This window comes from Balaenoptera physalus, assembly GCF_965194825.1.
Source record: "Balaenoptera physalus genome assembly, chromosome: 18".
Taxonomy (NCBI): domain Eukaryota; kingdom Metazoa; phylum Chordata; class Mammalia; order Artiodactyla; family Balaenopteridae; genus Balaenoptera; species Balaenoptera physalus.
In genome coordinates, this window is record NC_138899.1 from 73,454,090 (window position 1) to 73,469,332 (window position 15,243).

Genomic DNA, 15,243 nt, shown 5'->3' on the forward strand with positions numbered 1-15,243 from the left:
ATTTTATTGCTGGGATTATTCAAATCTGAGAAGGGTCTGTGAAGATTTAATGATGCTTTGGGAGACCAACGCACTGCAGATTTTAACTCAACAAAATGTTGAAGGACAGAAGGTTCAGCTTCCAGGTAACAGCACCTTAGACAGCACAGCTTTAGAGAACAGCAGTTCACCCTGGACTCCCTCTGGTCCAGAAACCACAGGGCTTCTCCTTTGCTGCTGCTGTTGTTGTTGTTGTTTATTCCTTCCTTCTTCCTCCCCCTCTTCCTTTTTAGCATTGGTCCAGGTGCAGAGGAGACTCTCAGTAAACATTTGCTGATTGTGTAAAGGGGGGATATTTCCTTCAATCTTTCTCTTTAATCTCTGTGTTTCTCACCACCTCTCATCGCCTTCTTTTTCACTGTTTCCTTCATTTAAATTAATACAACGTGGAGCTCAAATACATTTAGATTCCAATGGTTTTCGTTCCATAAAAGAATTTATTTGCTGAAAAGAATTTTAGGATTTATGTACTCCATGAGTAAATTGATAAACTGACTGTTTTATAGTTCTCAGAATAGAAAAAGAGATTATTTTTAAATCTTGGTTGATTTCTCTCTTTGACATTATAAGTTACTGAGAGAAAAAAATTATTTTATTGCTCTTAACTACTTGATGAACTAACTAAACATCATTATTAGAAAAGCACCAAAAACGATTTTAAGATAGCAGCATTGAAGTAAGCAAAACTTTTGCTTTGCTTCTTTTCCCAAGTTACTAGGCTCTAAAAGGTTTACTTTAAACACTCAGGATCATTGTTTTTAAGCTTAACCATGTTACATAAATCAAGAACAGGTATGTCCTAATGAAAAGATACTTAATTACGATTAGAAAAAATGCTCTGACACAAGTATTATCTTAGAATATTTCTCCTTGGAGGTGTCTTCCCTATAGGTCATTTCCTAACTTGAGATGGTACATGTGTGCCACACAGCGGACTGGGACTCCCTTGGGAGGTCACTGCAAATGGGGTAGGAGTGATGACTGGGCTGGGGCTGAAGCTGGGAATGGAGGATCCCTGGAGTTGAATTACTGATGGAGACAAAGCAGAGCTGGGAAAGCCTGTAACCCTGTTTTCCTTTGGCCACTTCATGCTTCCTTGACTCCAGCCACTCAGTCTACCTTAATGCCTTTCAAATGCATCCATGATTTTTCACCTACAACCTCTGCTCACATACTGTTCTCCCTGTCTGTAGTGGTTGCCTAGGAGTCTATGTTTGTCCAAATACATATAATGTGTCCTTCAAGACCTGATAAAAGTCCCACTGCCTTCTCATCAAAACTCTTCCAAATTTCCCAGCTCACAGAGACTTCTCCCTCTTCTCAAATTCTGAGGCAGTTTTTGTTCACAATATATAATTTATTGCTGCCTATATAGTGTGGTGACATTATTTGCTCTTTTGGGTGTATGTTCTCATTCCTCTTCTAAGTTCTAAGCTCTTCAATGGCAGAGATCTTGATGTCCATGGTGCATCAAAGTGACTCGGTTATAGTAATTCCTCCGTAATTACCTGCTCACTGTAATATAAAAGGTCTGATCTCAAGTTTGAAGAATAAAAGTGGGAGACTTTCCCCTACTCCTGGGAGCTTTGTTCTTATGAGCAGTAAATGAGATAATACATTTCAACCATGGTTTATTAGCCTTGTTATTTTATGACCTCCTCAAATACTGGCTTTTATGATATGAGAAACGCCTGACTTTTCAATTCGGTTTTAACTTCATCCCTTTTCTAATTAGTAATTCAGTTATGTAACAATAAATATAATAATTGATAATATTTCACTTCCATAGGCCACTTTATACTTTGCAAAGTGTCTTTACAGACCTCGTTTAATCTTCCTAACAACTCTGAAATAGGCAGGATTAATATTTTTCACCCCATTTTTTTATCAGGTGACAAATTCAGGCTGACAGTTCGAATGGCTTCCTCAAGGTCACTTCAGCACTGCCCATGTATCTCAGCTCCTTGTCTAATGCACTTGCCCCACTTTAAAGATTCACATTTATGATTATTTCCCAATGGTGGTGAGAAAAGACGCATGACTTCTGTTTGCTCTGTCAGCTTGGCAGAATTGAAATCTCAAGCTTTTTTTGTGGCTGAGTTAACCTAGAGCAATAAAACTCTGGGAAATAGGGTGATGCTGTCCAAACCCATAGCAGTTCAAGTTGAAGCAGAAAGCCAACTTAGCCAGTTTTAATTAGGAAAATGATTGCCAGGATGTTGACAGGGAATATCAGTACATTTTCCCTCCTAGTATTGAAGCCTGTTTCGGAAACCAAATACCAATCCATTCTATCTGAATAGAGATTTTTATAGTTACCAAAGCACTTTTAAATACCTATTCCCAGTTGATCCCCCCATCATCCTTCAGTGTGAAGCAGAACAGATATGATTATCCCCCTTCTCATTCTATAGCAGGAAATGGGGTTGCTGGCAGGCTCCCTGAGGGGAGACGTCCTACAGACCTTCCTTAAGACCACCCAACAGTGGGGTTCTGGGGAAGGGACACACAAGGGCAGGGAACCTTAAGTGTATTGTGGACTTTCTTGTAATTAATTATTGTTCTTCCCCAAAGCCTTCACTTTCCCTTGTGACTAGTTGTAAAATAATTGTGAAACAAAAAAGGAGTTCTTTGAAAAAGAGGATGAATGGGTAAGGCCGGCACTGCTGAAATTGAGATCAGGACAAACCTTTTGTGAAATAATAGGAAATAAATATCTGTTGGCTTCTGCCCCTGGTTCCTGATAATGTTTGTTCCTCGACGCTGGTTCCTGACACAAAGCTCCTGGATCCCTTGTAATTTCCTCGTGATAGGAATGTCTTTTGTTCTAATGAGGTGACTTTTGATGGATTCCTGGATTGGGGCTGGTCACCAGAAAGACCAAGCCATGATCAGAAGCTTGGAACTTTCAGGCCCACCTCCCATTCTCGGGAGAGGCGAGAGGGGCTGGCAATTGAGTAAATAAATGATCAAACCTTCATAAAAAAATCCCTAAGAGTGCAGAGTTCAGAGAAACTTCCAGGTTGGTGAACACATCTACAAGCTGGGGAAAGACGTACTACAACTCTATAGGGACAGAAGCTCCTGTGCTCAGGACCCTTCCAGACCTCGCCCTATGTAACACTTCTCTCCCGCTGTTCATTTGTAGCCACTGAAATATCCTTTGTAATAAATCAGCAGTAGTAAGTAAACTGTTTTCCTGAGTTCTGTGAGCTGCTTTAGCATATTACTGAACGCAAGGAGAGGGTCATGGGAACCTCTAATTTTAGCCAAGAAGGACATAAATGGTGGGCAACCTGAGGACTCAACCCTTGTGATGGGCATCTGAAGGAGGGGGCAGTCTTGTGGGGTCTGTGATAACTCTGTTTAGTGTTAGAAATGAATGGAATTGTAGGACACCCAGCTGGTGTGGGAGAATTGGTGGGTGTGGGAACAAAGCCCCGCACCTGGTGTATTATGAACGTGAGAACTGAGGAAAACTGTGTGCTTTTCATAGACACCTTTGTGCCCCTTTCTCAGAAATCAAACAGCTCATTTAGAAGCAAGATCGCAAGCTTGGCTTCAGGCTTTAAAATTGGCTGACTTGTTTACAAACCACCTGTGGGTAGGAATGGGGATGGCAAGGACCCAGGAAACATGCTAAGTGTCAAGCTCAGAGAAAATTTTGCTAAATTAAGGATATATTTGATTCTAGCTTATTCTTAATATTGAAAAATTAAAATAGAAATATTTTAGCCCAAATATTCTCACAGGTAATTGGTCTCCATTGAGAGTATCTTTCTTTTTCATACATATTTTAAAATTGAGGTATAATTGATGTATAACATTATATTAGTTTCAGGTGTACAACATAACAATTTGATATTTGTATATATTGTGAAACTATCACCACAATAAGTCTAGTTATGCCTCACCATGTATAGTTACAAAATTTTTTTTTCCTGTGATAAAAACTTTAAAGGTTTACTGTCTCAGCAGCTTGCAAATATACAACACAGTATTATTAACCATAGTCATCACAGTGTACATGTCCATGACTTATTTATTTTATAACTGGAGATTTGTACCTTTTGGCACCTTTACCCATTTCAACCCTTACTCCCTCCCTGTCTCTGGCAACTACCAATCTGTTTTCTGTATCTATGAGCTCGGTTTCTTTGTTTTTGTTTTAAACTTCACATATTAGTGAGATTATACGGTATTTGCCTCTGTCTGACTTATTTCATTTAGCATAATACCTTCAAGATCCATCCATGTTGTAAAAATTGGCAAGATTTCATTCTTTTTACGGATGAATATATTCCATTTTGTATATATATATATATACCACATTTTCTTTATTCATTCATCCATTGGTGGTCACTTAGGTTCCTTCCATGTCTTGGCTATTGTAAGTAAAACTGCAATGGACATGGGGGTGCAAATAACTTTTTGAATTATTGTTTTCTTTGAATAAATGCCCCGATGTGAATTGCTGGATTACATGGTAGTTCTATTTTTAATTTTTTGAGGAAACTCCATGCTGTTTTCCATAGTGGTTGCACCAATTTACATTCCCACCAACAGTGTACAAAAGTTCCTTTTTCTTCACATTCTCCCTAACACTTGTCATTTCTTGTCTTTTTTATAGTAGTCATTTTAATAGGTGTGAGGTGATATTTCATTGTGGTTTTTGATTTGCATTTCCTTGAAGATTAGTGATGTTGAGCATCTTTTTACATATGTGTTGGTCATTTGAATGTCCTCTTTGGAAAAATGTCTATACAGATCCTCTGCCCATTTTTTAATCGAATTTTTTTTCCTATTGAGTTGAAGGGGTTCTTTATATATTTTGGATATTAGCCCGTTATTAGATATAGGATTTGCAAATACTTGCAAATATGCAAATGTTGATTCTTCCAATCCAAGAACATGGTATATCTCTCCATCTATTTTTTTTTTAATTAATTAATTTATTTATTTTTGGCTGTGTTGGGTCTTCGTTTCTGTGCGAGGGCTTTCTCTAGTTGCGGCAAGTGGGGGCCACTCTTCATCGCGGTGCGCGGGCCTCTCACCGTCGCGGCCTCTCTTGTTGTGGAGCAGAGGCTCCAGACGCGCAGGCTCAGTAGTTGTGGCTCACGGGCACAGTTGCTCCGCGGCATGTGGGATCTTCCCAGACCAGGACTCGAACCCGTGTGCCCTACACTGGCAGGCAGATTCTCAACCACTGCGCCACCAGGGAAGCCCTCTCCATCTATTTTTATCATCTTTAATTTCTTTCATCAGTGTCTTATAATTTTCTGCATACAGGTCTTTTGTCTCCTTAGGTAGGTTTATTCCTGGATATTTAATTCTTTTTGTTGCGATGGTAAATGGGAGTGTTTCCTTAATTTCACTTTCAGATTTTTCATCATTAGTGTATAGGAATGCTAGAGATTTCTGTGCATTAATGTTGTATCCTGCTACTTTACCAAATTCATTGATTAGCTCTAGTAGTTTTCTGGTAGCATCTTTAGGATTCTCTATATACAGTATCATGTCATCTGCAAACAGTGACAGCTTTACTTCTTCTTGTCCAATTTGGATTCCTTGTATTTCTTTTTCTTCTCTGATTGCTGTGGCTAAAACTTCCAAAACTATGTTGAATAATAGTGGTGAGAGTGGGCAACCTTGTCTTCTTCCTAATCTTAGTGGAAATGGTTTCAGTTTTTCACCATTGAGGACAATGTTGGCTGTGGGTTTGTCATATATGGCCTTAATTATTTTGAGCAAAGTTCCCTCTATGCCTACTTTCTGGAGGGTTTTTATCATAAATGGGTGTTGAATTTTGTCAAAATCTTTCTCTGCATCTATTGAGATGATCATATGGTTTTTCTCCTTTAAATTGTTAGTATGGTGTATCACATTGATTGATTTGCATATATTGAAGAATCCTTGCATTCCTGGGATAAAAACCACTTGATCATGGTGTATGATCCTTTTAATGTGTTGTTGGATTCTGTTTGCTAGTATTTTGTTGAGGATTTTTGCATCTGTGTTCATCAGTGATATTGGCCTGTAGTTTTCTTTCTTTGTGACATCTTTGTCTGGTTTTGGTATCAGGGTGATGGTGGCCTCGTAGAATGAGTTTGGGAGTGTTCCTCCCTTTGCTATGTTTTGGAAGAGTTTCAGAAGGACAGGTGACAGCTCTTCTCTAAATGTTTGATAGAATTCGCTTGTGAAGCCTTCTGGCCCTGGGCTTTTGTTTGTTGGAAGATTTTTTTTTTTTTTAATTATTTTATTTTATTATTTTTATTTATTTATTTAGTTTTGGTGGCGTTGGGTCTTCATTGCTGCGTGCAGGCTTTCTCTAGTTGCGGTGAGCAGGGGCTACTCTTTGTTGCGGTGCGTGGGTTTCTCATTGCAGTGGCTTCTCTTGTTGCGGAGCATGGGCTCTAGGCACGCGGGCTTCAGTAGTTGTGGCACGTGGGCTCAGTAGTTGTGGCTCGTGGGCTCTAGAGCGCAGGCTCAGTAGTTGTGGCGCACGGGCTTAGTTGCTCTGTGGCATGTGGGATCTTCCCAGGCCAGGGCTCGAACCCGTGTCCCCTGCATCGGCAGGCGGGTTCTCAACCACTGCACCACCAGGGAAGCCCCTGTTGGAAGATTTTTAATCACAGTTTCAATTTCAGTGCTTGTGATTGGTCTGTTCATATTTTCTATTTCTTCCTGGTTCAGTCTCAGCAGGTTGTGCATTTCTAAGAATTTGTCCATTTCTTCCAGGTTGTCCATTTTATTGGCATAGAGATGCTTGTAGTAATCTCTCATGATCCTTTGTACTTCTGCAGTGTCAGTTGTTACATCTCCTTCTTCATTTCTAATTCTGTTGATTTGAGTCTTCTCTTTTTTTTTCTTGATGAGTCTGGCTAATGGTTTATCAATTTTGTTTATCTTCTCAAAGAACCAGCTTTTATTTTTACTGATCTTTGCTACCACTTCCTTCATTTCTTTTTCATTTATTTCTGATCTGATCTCTATGATTTCTTTCCTTCTGCTAACTTTGGGGTTTTTTTGTTCTTCTTTCTCTAATTCCTTTTGGTGTAAGGTTATGTTGTTTGAGATGTTTCTTGTTTCTTAAGGCAGGATTGTATTGCTATAAACTTCCCTCTTAGAACTGCTTTTGCTGCATCCCATAGGTTTTGGGTCGTCGTGTTTTCATTGTCATTTGTTTCTAAGTATTTTTTGATTTCCTCTCTGATTTCTTCAGTGATCTCTTGGTTATTAAGTAGTGTATTGTTTAGCCTCCATGTGTTTGTATATTTTACAGATTTTTTTCCTGTAATTGATATCTAGTCTCATAGCGTTGTGGTCAGAAAAGATACTGGATGCGATTTCAATTTTCTTAAATTTACCAAGGCTTGATTTGTGACCCAAGATATGATCTATCCTGGAGAATGTTCCATGAGCACTTGAGAAGAAAGTGGATTCTGTTGTTTTTGGATGGAATGTCCTATAAATATCAATTAAGTCCATCTTGTTTAATGTGTCATTTAAAGCTTGTGTTTCCTTATTTATTTTCATTTTGGATGATCTGTCCATTGGTGAAATTGGGGTGTTAAAGTCCCCTACTATTATTGTGTTACTGTCGATGTTCCCTTTTATGGCTGTTAGCATTTGCCTGATGTATTGAGATGCTCCTATGTTGCGTGCATAAATATTTACAATTATTATATCTTCTTCTTGGATTGATCCCTTGATCATTATGTAGTGTCCTTCTTTGTCTCTTGTAATAGTCTTTGTTTTAAAGTCTATTTTGTCTGATATGAGAATTGCTACTCCAGCTTTCTTTTGATATCCATTTGCATGGAATATCTTTTTCCAACCCCTCACTTTCAGTCTGTATGTGTCCCTAGGTCTGAAGTGGGTCTCTTGTAGACAGCATATATATGGGTCTTGTTTTTGTATCCATTCAGCCAGTCTGTGTCTTTTGGTGGGAGCATTTAATCCATTTACATTTAAGGTAATTATTGATATGTATGTTCCTATTCCCATTTTCTTAAATGTTTTGGGTTTGTTATTGTAGGTCTTTTCCGTCTCTTGTGCTTCCTGCCTAGAGAAGTTCCTTTAGCATTTGTTGTAAAGCTGGTTTGGTGGTGCTGAATTTTCTTAGCTTTTGCTTGTCTCTAAAGGTTTTAATTTCTCTGTCAAATCTGAATGAGAGGGGCTTCCCTGGTGGCGCAGTGGTTAAGAATCTGCCTGCCATTGCAGGGGACACGGGTTCGATCCCTGGCCTGGGAAGATCCCACATGCCGCGGAGCAACTAAGCCCGTGAGCCACAACCACTGAGCCTGTGCGTCTGGAGCCTGTGCTCCGCAACGGGAGAGGCCACGACAGTGAGAGGCCCGCGCACCGCGATGAAGAGTGGCCCCGCTCGCCACAGCTGGAGAAAGCCCTCGCACAGAAACGAAGACCCAACACAGCCAAAAATAAATAAATTAATTAATTAATAAATAAATTAATTAATTAAAAAAATCTGAATGAGGTCCTTGCTGGGTAGAGTAATCTTGGTTGTAGGTTTTTCTCCTTCATCACTTTAAATACGTCCTGCCACTCCCTTCTGGCTTGCAGAGTTTCTGCTGAAAGATCAGCTGTCAACCTTATGGGGATTCCCTTGTGTGTTATTTGTTGCCTTTCCCTTGCTGCTTTTAATATTTGTTCTTTGTATTTAATTTTTGATAGTTTGATTAATATGTGTCTTGGCATGTTTCTCCTTGGATTTATCCTGTATGGGACTCTCTGTGCTTCCTGGACTTGATTAACCATTTCCTTTCCCGTATTAGGGAAGTTTTCAACTATAATCTCTTCAAATATTTTCTCACTTCCTTTCTTTTTCTCTTCTTCTTCTGGGACCCCTATAATTCGAATGTTGGTGCATTTAATGTTGTCCCAGAGGTCTCTGAGACTGTCCTCATTTCTTTTCATTCTTTTTTCTTTATTCTGCTGTGCAGTAGTTATTTCTACTATTTTATCTTCTAGGTCACTTTTCTGTTCTTCTGCCTCAGTTATTCTGCTATTGATCCCTTCTAGAGAATTTTAAATTTCATTTATCTTGCTGTTCCTGTTTGTTTGCCCTTTAGTTCTTCCAGGTCCTTGTTAAATGTTTCTTGTATTTTCTCCATTCTATTTCCAAGATTTTGGATCATCTTTACTATCATTATTCTGAATTCTTTTTCAGGTAGACTGCCTATTTCCTCTTCATTTGTTAGGTCTGGTGGGTTTTTGCCTTGCTCCTTCATCTGCTGTGTGTTTCTCTGTCTTCTCATTTTGCTTAACTTACTGTGTTTGGGGTCTCCTTTTCACAGGCTGCAGGTTCGTATTTCCCGTTGTTTTTGGTGTCTGTCCCCAGTGGCAAAGGTTGGTTCAGTGGGTTGTGTAGGCTTCCTGGTGGAGGGGACTAGTGCCTGTGTTCCGGGGGGTGAGGCTGGATCTTGTCTTTCTGGTGGGCAGGTCCACGTCCGGTGGTGTGTTTTGGGGTGTCTGTGGCTTTATTATGATTTTAGACAGCCTCTCTGCTAATGGGTGGGGTTGTGTTCCTGTCTTGCTAGTTGTTTGGCATAGGGTGTCCAGCATTGTAGCTTGCTGGTCGTTGAGTGAAGCTGGGTCTTGGCGTTGAGATGGAGATCTCTGGGAGATTTTCACCGTTTGATATTACCTGGAGCTGGGAGGTCTCTTGTGGACCAGTGTCCTGAACTTGGCTCTCCCACCTCAGAGGCACAGCCCTGACGCCTGGCTGGAGCACCAAGAACCTGTCATCCACACGGCTCAGAATAAAAGGGAGGAAAAAAAGAAAGAAAGAAAGAAGGAAGATAAAATAAAATAAAATAAAGTAAAATCAAGTTTTTAAATAAAAAATAATTATTAAAAAAATTTTTTTTGAATAAAAAAAAGGAAGAAAGAAAGAAGAGAGCAATCAAACCAAAAAAAAATCCACCAATGATAACAAGTGCTAAAAACTATATTAAACAAAACAAAACAAAACAAAAACAAAAACGGACAGACAGAACCCTAGGACAAATGCTAAAAGCAAAGCTATACAGACAAAATCGCACACAGAAGAATACACATACACACTCACAAAGAGAAAAAGGGAAAGAAAATATATATATAATGTTGCTCCTAAAGTCCACCTCTTCAATTTGGGAGGATTCATTGTCTATTCAGGTGTTCCACAGATGCAGCGTACATCAAGTTGACTGTGGAGATTTAATCCGCTGCTCCTGAGGCTGTTGGGAGAGATTTCCCTTTCTCTTCTTTGTTCACACAGCTCCCGGGGTTCAGCTTTTGATTTGGCCCCGCCTCTGTGTGTAGGTCGCCTGAGGGCGTCTCTTCCCCACCCAGACAGGACAGGGTTAAAGGAGCAGCTGATTGGGGGACTCTGGCTCACTCAGGCTGGGGGGAAGAAGGGGTACGGAGTGAGGGGTGAGCCTGCGGCGGCAGAGGCCGGCGTGACGTTGCAGCAGCCTGAGGCGCCGTGCGTTCTCCCGGGGAAGTTGTCCCTGGATCACGGGAGCCTGGCCGTAGCAGGCTGCACCGGCTCCTGGGAGGGGCGGTGTGGAGAGTGACCTGTGCTCGCACACAGGCTTCTTGGTGGTGGCAGCAGCAGCCTTACTTCCCATGTCCGTCTCTGTGGTCCGCGCTGATCACCGCGGCTCGTGCCTGTCTCTGGAGCTCCTTTAAGCGGCACTCTGAATCCCCTCTCCTCGCGCACCAGGAAACAAAGAGGCAAGACAAAGTCTCTTGCCTGTTCGGCAGCTCCAGACTTTTTCCCGGACTCCCTCCCAGCTAGCCGTGGCGCACTGGCCCCTTCAGGCTGTGTCCACGCAGCCAACCCCAGTCCTCTCCCTGGGATCCTACCTCCGAAGCCCAAGCCTCAGCTCCCAGCCCCCACCCGCCCCGGCGGGTGAGCAGACAAGCCTCTGGGGCTGGTGAGTGCTCCTCGGCACCGATCCTCTGTGCGGGAATCTCTCCGCTTTGCCCTCTGCACGCCTGTGGCTGCACTCTCCTCCGTGGCTCCGAAGCTTCCCCTCTGCCCACCCCCTATCTCTACCAGTGAAGGGGCTTCCTAGTGTGTGGAAACCTTTCCTCCTTCACAGCTCCCTCCCAGAGGTGCAGGTCCCATCCCTATTCTTTTGTCTCTGTTTTTTTCTTTTTTCTTTTGCCCTACCCAGGTACGTGGGGGGTTTCTTGCGTTTTGGGAGGTCTGAGGTCTTCTGCCAGCATTCAGTAGGTGCTCTGTAGGAGCTGTTCCACATGTAGATGTATTTCTGATGTATTTGTGGGGAGGAAGGTGATCTCCACATCTTACTCTTCCACCATCTTGAAGCTCCCTCCTCATTTAATCTTAATTGCCTCTTTAAATGTCCTATCTCCAAATACTGTCACATTCTGAGGGACTGGGGGTTAAGACCTCAATATATGAATTTTGGGGAGGAGGGGCATGCAATTCAGCCCATAAGAGCAGCAAAGAGAGGAGGCACACACTGCCATGCTGTGTTTTGTAGGAGTGATGTCTTCTCCTCCTTGCATGGCTACCTAGTCCCTGGTGTGGTCTCTGACCCTTCCAGAGTCTAAGTGGAAGCCACGGAAAAAACAGGAGAAGCAGGAAAGGACTTACTTGGTTTGTACCAGTCTAACCAGGCTTTGGCTCTTTCTTCGGCAGATATTTAAATCTGATTCTCTGGGCTTGGTGGCGAATGAGCAAAGCTGATTCTTTTTCTTGGGGTGCAGCTCTGTGGCTCTCAGAAGTCCTGACTGGCAACACTTGGCCACGGTTGCTGGACAGTCTCCTGGCTGGTCACTTGGGCTTCCTCCACTGGCTTCTGAGAACTTTGCGGGGGGCCACTCCTCCTGGCTGTCTTCTGGGGCAATAGTTAAAATGGACCCAGACTGGCTTTCTCTCCAGAGTGGCCCATGTTGGCTCCAGAGGAAATACATTCTTGCTTTCTTTTTCTCTGGCTGCCATGGTTTTTAACTTCAATTACCGGAGTAGTCACTTGTGATCTCACCATATCCACAGCTGAAGCAGCTGTTGTGAGGACACCAGTGGTTTGCTAGGGAGGCTGCCCTCCGTGGTTGTGAAAGGTGTTGAGCCTCAGGGAGCCCGAGCACCGCTGGGCTCCACAGAGAGGCCAGGAGAAGAAAACGCCCCAGAAAAAGGTGCCACTTGTGGACACCTATTTTCAGAGTAACCATGCCTCTGCTCAGAGACTCTTACAGTTGAAACAATACAACCAGTCTGTGATTTCACACCACTGAGAACCTCATGCCGTGACTCATGGAAATGGTTATGTAAGGTCCCTGGTTCTCTTTCTTCTAATTATAGAGGTTCAAATTCGGTTCATGGGGCTGTGTAGCAGTAGACACCTCACCACCCCTACCCATGGGGTGAGGAAGACCATGGGGTGGGGAGATCAGGGAAGGGAGCTGCATCTCCACCCTCCCCTCAAGCCCCTACTTACGCTAAACCTCTCTCTCCTTTCCAGTCACACAATGAAAACCATGTGCACAAATGGATGTAGAACAAAGAAGGTTGTCTGCCCTGCTCAGCCAGAAAATGTCTGGTTATAACTGGAAATAAATTAAACTGTCCCAAATGTGGTTTCAACACCACAATCATTATTATTTTTAGCTAATATTTTAAAGCTCTTTCTATACAAAAATGATGTTCAAACTACTTTTTACTACTACTTTTTAACTATATTAATCCTCACAACAATCTCATGAAGTGAACACTACAGATGTGTAGCAAAGAATATTACACAACTATTAAAAAGCATGTTAAAAAAAGAAACTTAAGGATATGGAAAATGCTCACAGAGCAAATTGAATGGAAAAAGAAAGTTAAATAATTTAGATAGTATGATCCCAATTTTTTTTAATGAAAATTATACATGCATAGGAGAAAAACTGGAAACTGAAATTATAATCTCAGTGGGTGATGGAATTATAAATTATTTTATTTTCTTCTATTATACATTTCTGTATTTTTCAATTTTTTTCACAATTAGCATGTATTACTTTTATAATCTGAGAACTGTTACTCAAGAAAGATATGTCTGTCAGCAGTGTGGAAGATGGTTAGGACAGGGCAATGATGGTTCCAACAGAAACTAATATTTATGAAGCTCTTGTTATGTACCAGGCATGATATTAAATATTTATATTACTTAAAGTGATTTCCACAGTAACTTTATGAGGTGGTTACTATTATTGCCCCCATTTTATAGATGAAGAAACTGAAGCACAGAGAGGTCAAGTTGCTTGAGGTAGGCAGAGCCAGCATTCAAAGTCAGCCCTGGGTCTGTGTTCAATCCTTGAGCACATTCCTGGCTCCTGGGGCACAGCCATTAGGCACCTAATGCTACAATCCAGAAGGAGCTTGTTATCATTGGTGGCTCTTCAAAGGATGGATTTATACAGCCCCCGTGCTAAGTGTTCTAGCCTGCCATCAAAGGAAGGCCCAGAAGGCACCGATGAAGGGATCTTGGCTGACATTCCCGACAATACTCCCCAGAGGACACGGTTCTGGAAATGGTCAGAAGAAAAATCCATTTGGGGGAGCAAATTGCCAAGAAGAAGCTAAAGGGCATTTAACTAGATATTAGTTCAGAGAGTAAACCTTGGAACCAATTGAGGTGGCCGACCTGCTGGACACTGATCTGCAAACCTGAACCCACCGAACTCGCTCTTCCCTCAGACTTTTCCACAGGCTGTTCCTCTTCACAGAATGCGCTTTCCCCAGATCTTGGTGGAGTTAGAGCTCTCACTTCACTCAGGTCCAGGCTCAGAGAGGCCCCGCTGACTAGGTTACCCAAAATATCCAACTCCATCCTGCTACCTCCCGCCACTCTGCTTTCCCTCTTAGCCCTTTCTCCACCCACAATCATTTTATATATTTATGTATTTGTTGTCAGTCTCCTGTCTTTAGAATGTTAAGTTCCTCAAGGCCAAGGTCTGGGACTGTTTTCTTCATTATCTATCCAAAGTACCTACAACATGCCTGGCTATAGCTGATGCTCAATAAATTATATGTGGAGGGACTGAGTGAGTGAGTTCACGAGCAAATGAAAACCTCTGTATAGTGTAAAGAGAGGAGAGTTGGCATGCTGATATTTGGGAGCAATTTCTCTAGCTTAACGGCTTTGTCATTGCTCATGGCTTTGGTGCATGGAGCGGCCAACACATTGAGTGATGACAGTAGGTTTATTGCTCTCAATAAACCACATGGCTCCTCTGTGTTGAGAACATATTACCTGCAGGAAGAACCATCAGGGTCTGCTAAAGTCACCTTATCTAAAGAAAAGATTTGAAGAAAGGACTCTGGAAAGTAGAAGTAAGTCCAAAACACAGAGCTGAGATGATTTTGCTGCTCCAAAGGGATTTTATGACTTTAATGTAGCTTCTTTCTGGGTAAGAAATTCTCCAACCACCTTGCAGGGGCTCGTCCATAATTTTTGCTTGAAATGAAATCCATTATAAGTATGTAGCAAATAGTAACAACTTTTAAACCAAAATAGGGAAAAACATCTGGATTACTTGGCAATATAGAAGTCCAGCCTAATGACGAAAGCCAGGCACTGTAATCTGGATTGCCTGAGGGGTATGATTCATCACATTATCACTCCTTAGGGGCAGAATCGAATCTGTTTACAAATGAGGAATTCTAAAAACAGAGAAGCAGCTGCAGATTTTCCTGGATTAGACCAGCCATTATCTCAGGTCTAAGGTAACCTTTAGAGCTTTTCTCCCCTGCTACTCTATTGATTAAGTAAAAGCCAGATTCAATAATTTGGAGCCCTGAGTGGTTGGGGATCTCTGATGGATTGGGAGCTAGGAAGGCAGAAGAGAGCTGTTCAACTCCTCCAGACCTTTGTAGTCAGGAAGCCGGGACTTCCAACTATGTATGTTGCAGTGTAGAAGCAGGAAAGAAAAGTTTTTCCAGAGTTGGTTTTATTTTAACATATTTTATTTTTGTAAATATTTTTGAAGTATAACATGCAAAAAAGTGTGCAAATCTTAACCATACAGCTGAATATATCTTCACACAGTGAATGCACTCATGTGATCTGCAGACACAGATTATGAAACTGCACTGCACCAAAGACCGCCCCTCCTACGTCTCCCTCCTATCACTGCCCACTGCCACCGGGCAACCACCACTGTGACTTCCAAAAGCATACGTTTTTTGGC

At 41.8% G+C, this 15,243-nt stretch overlaps 1 protein-coding gene across 1 annotated transcript in view; it reads right to left on the reverse strand.

Moving 5' to 3' along the window:
- The window catches only part of RXFP2 (relaxin family peptide receptor 2), a gene marked incomplete at its 5' end in the record, with an annotated part of 96,790 nt that extends 82,907 nt beyond the window's left edge, over window positions 1–13,883 (reverse strand). The window contains one exon of the mRNA XM_082435345.1: window positions 13,731–13,883. Coding sequence (XP_082291471.1) covers window positions 13,731–13,883 — 153 coding nt within the window. The remainder of the gene's footprint in view (window positions 1–13,730) is intronic.
- Between the last annotated feature and the right edge of the window lie 1,360 nt (window positions 13,884–15,243).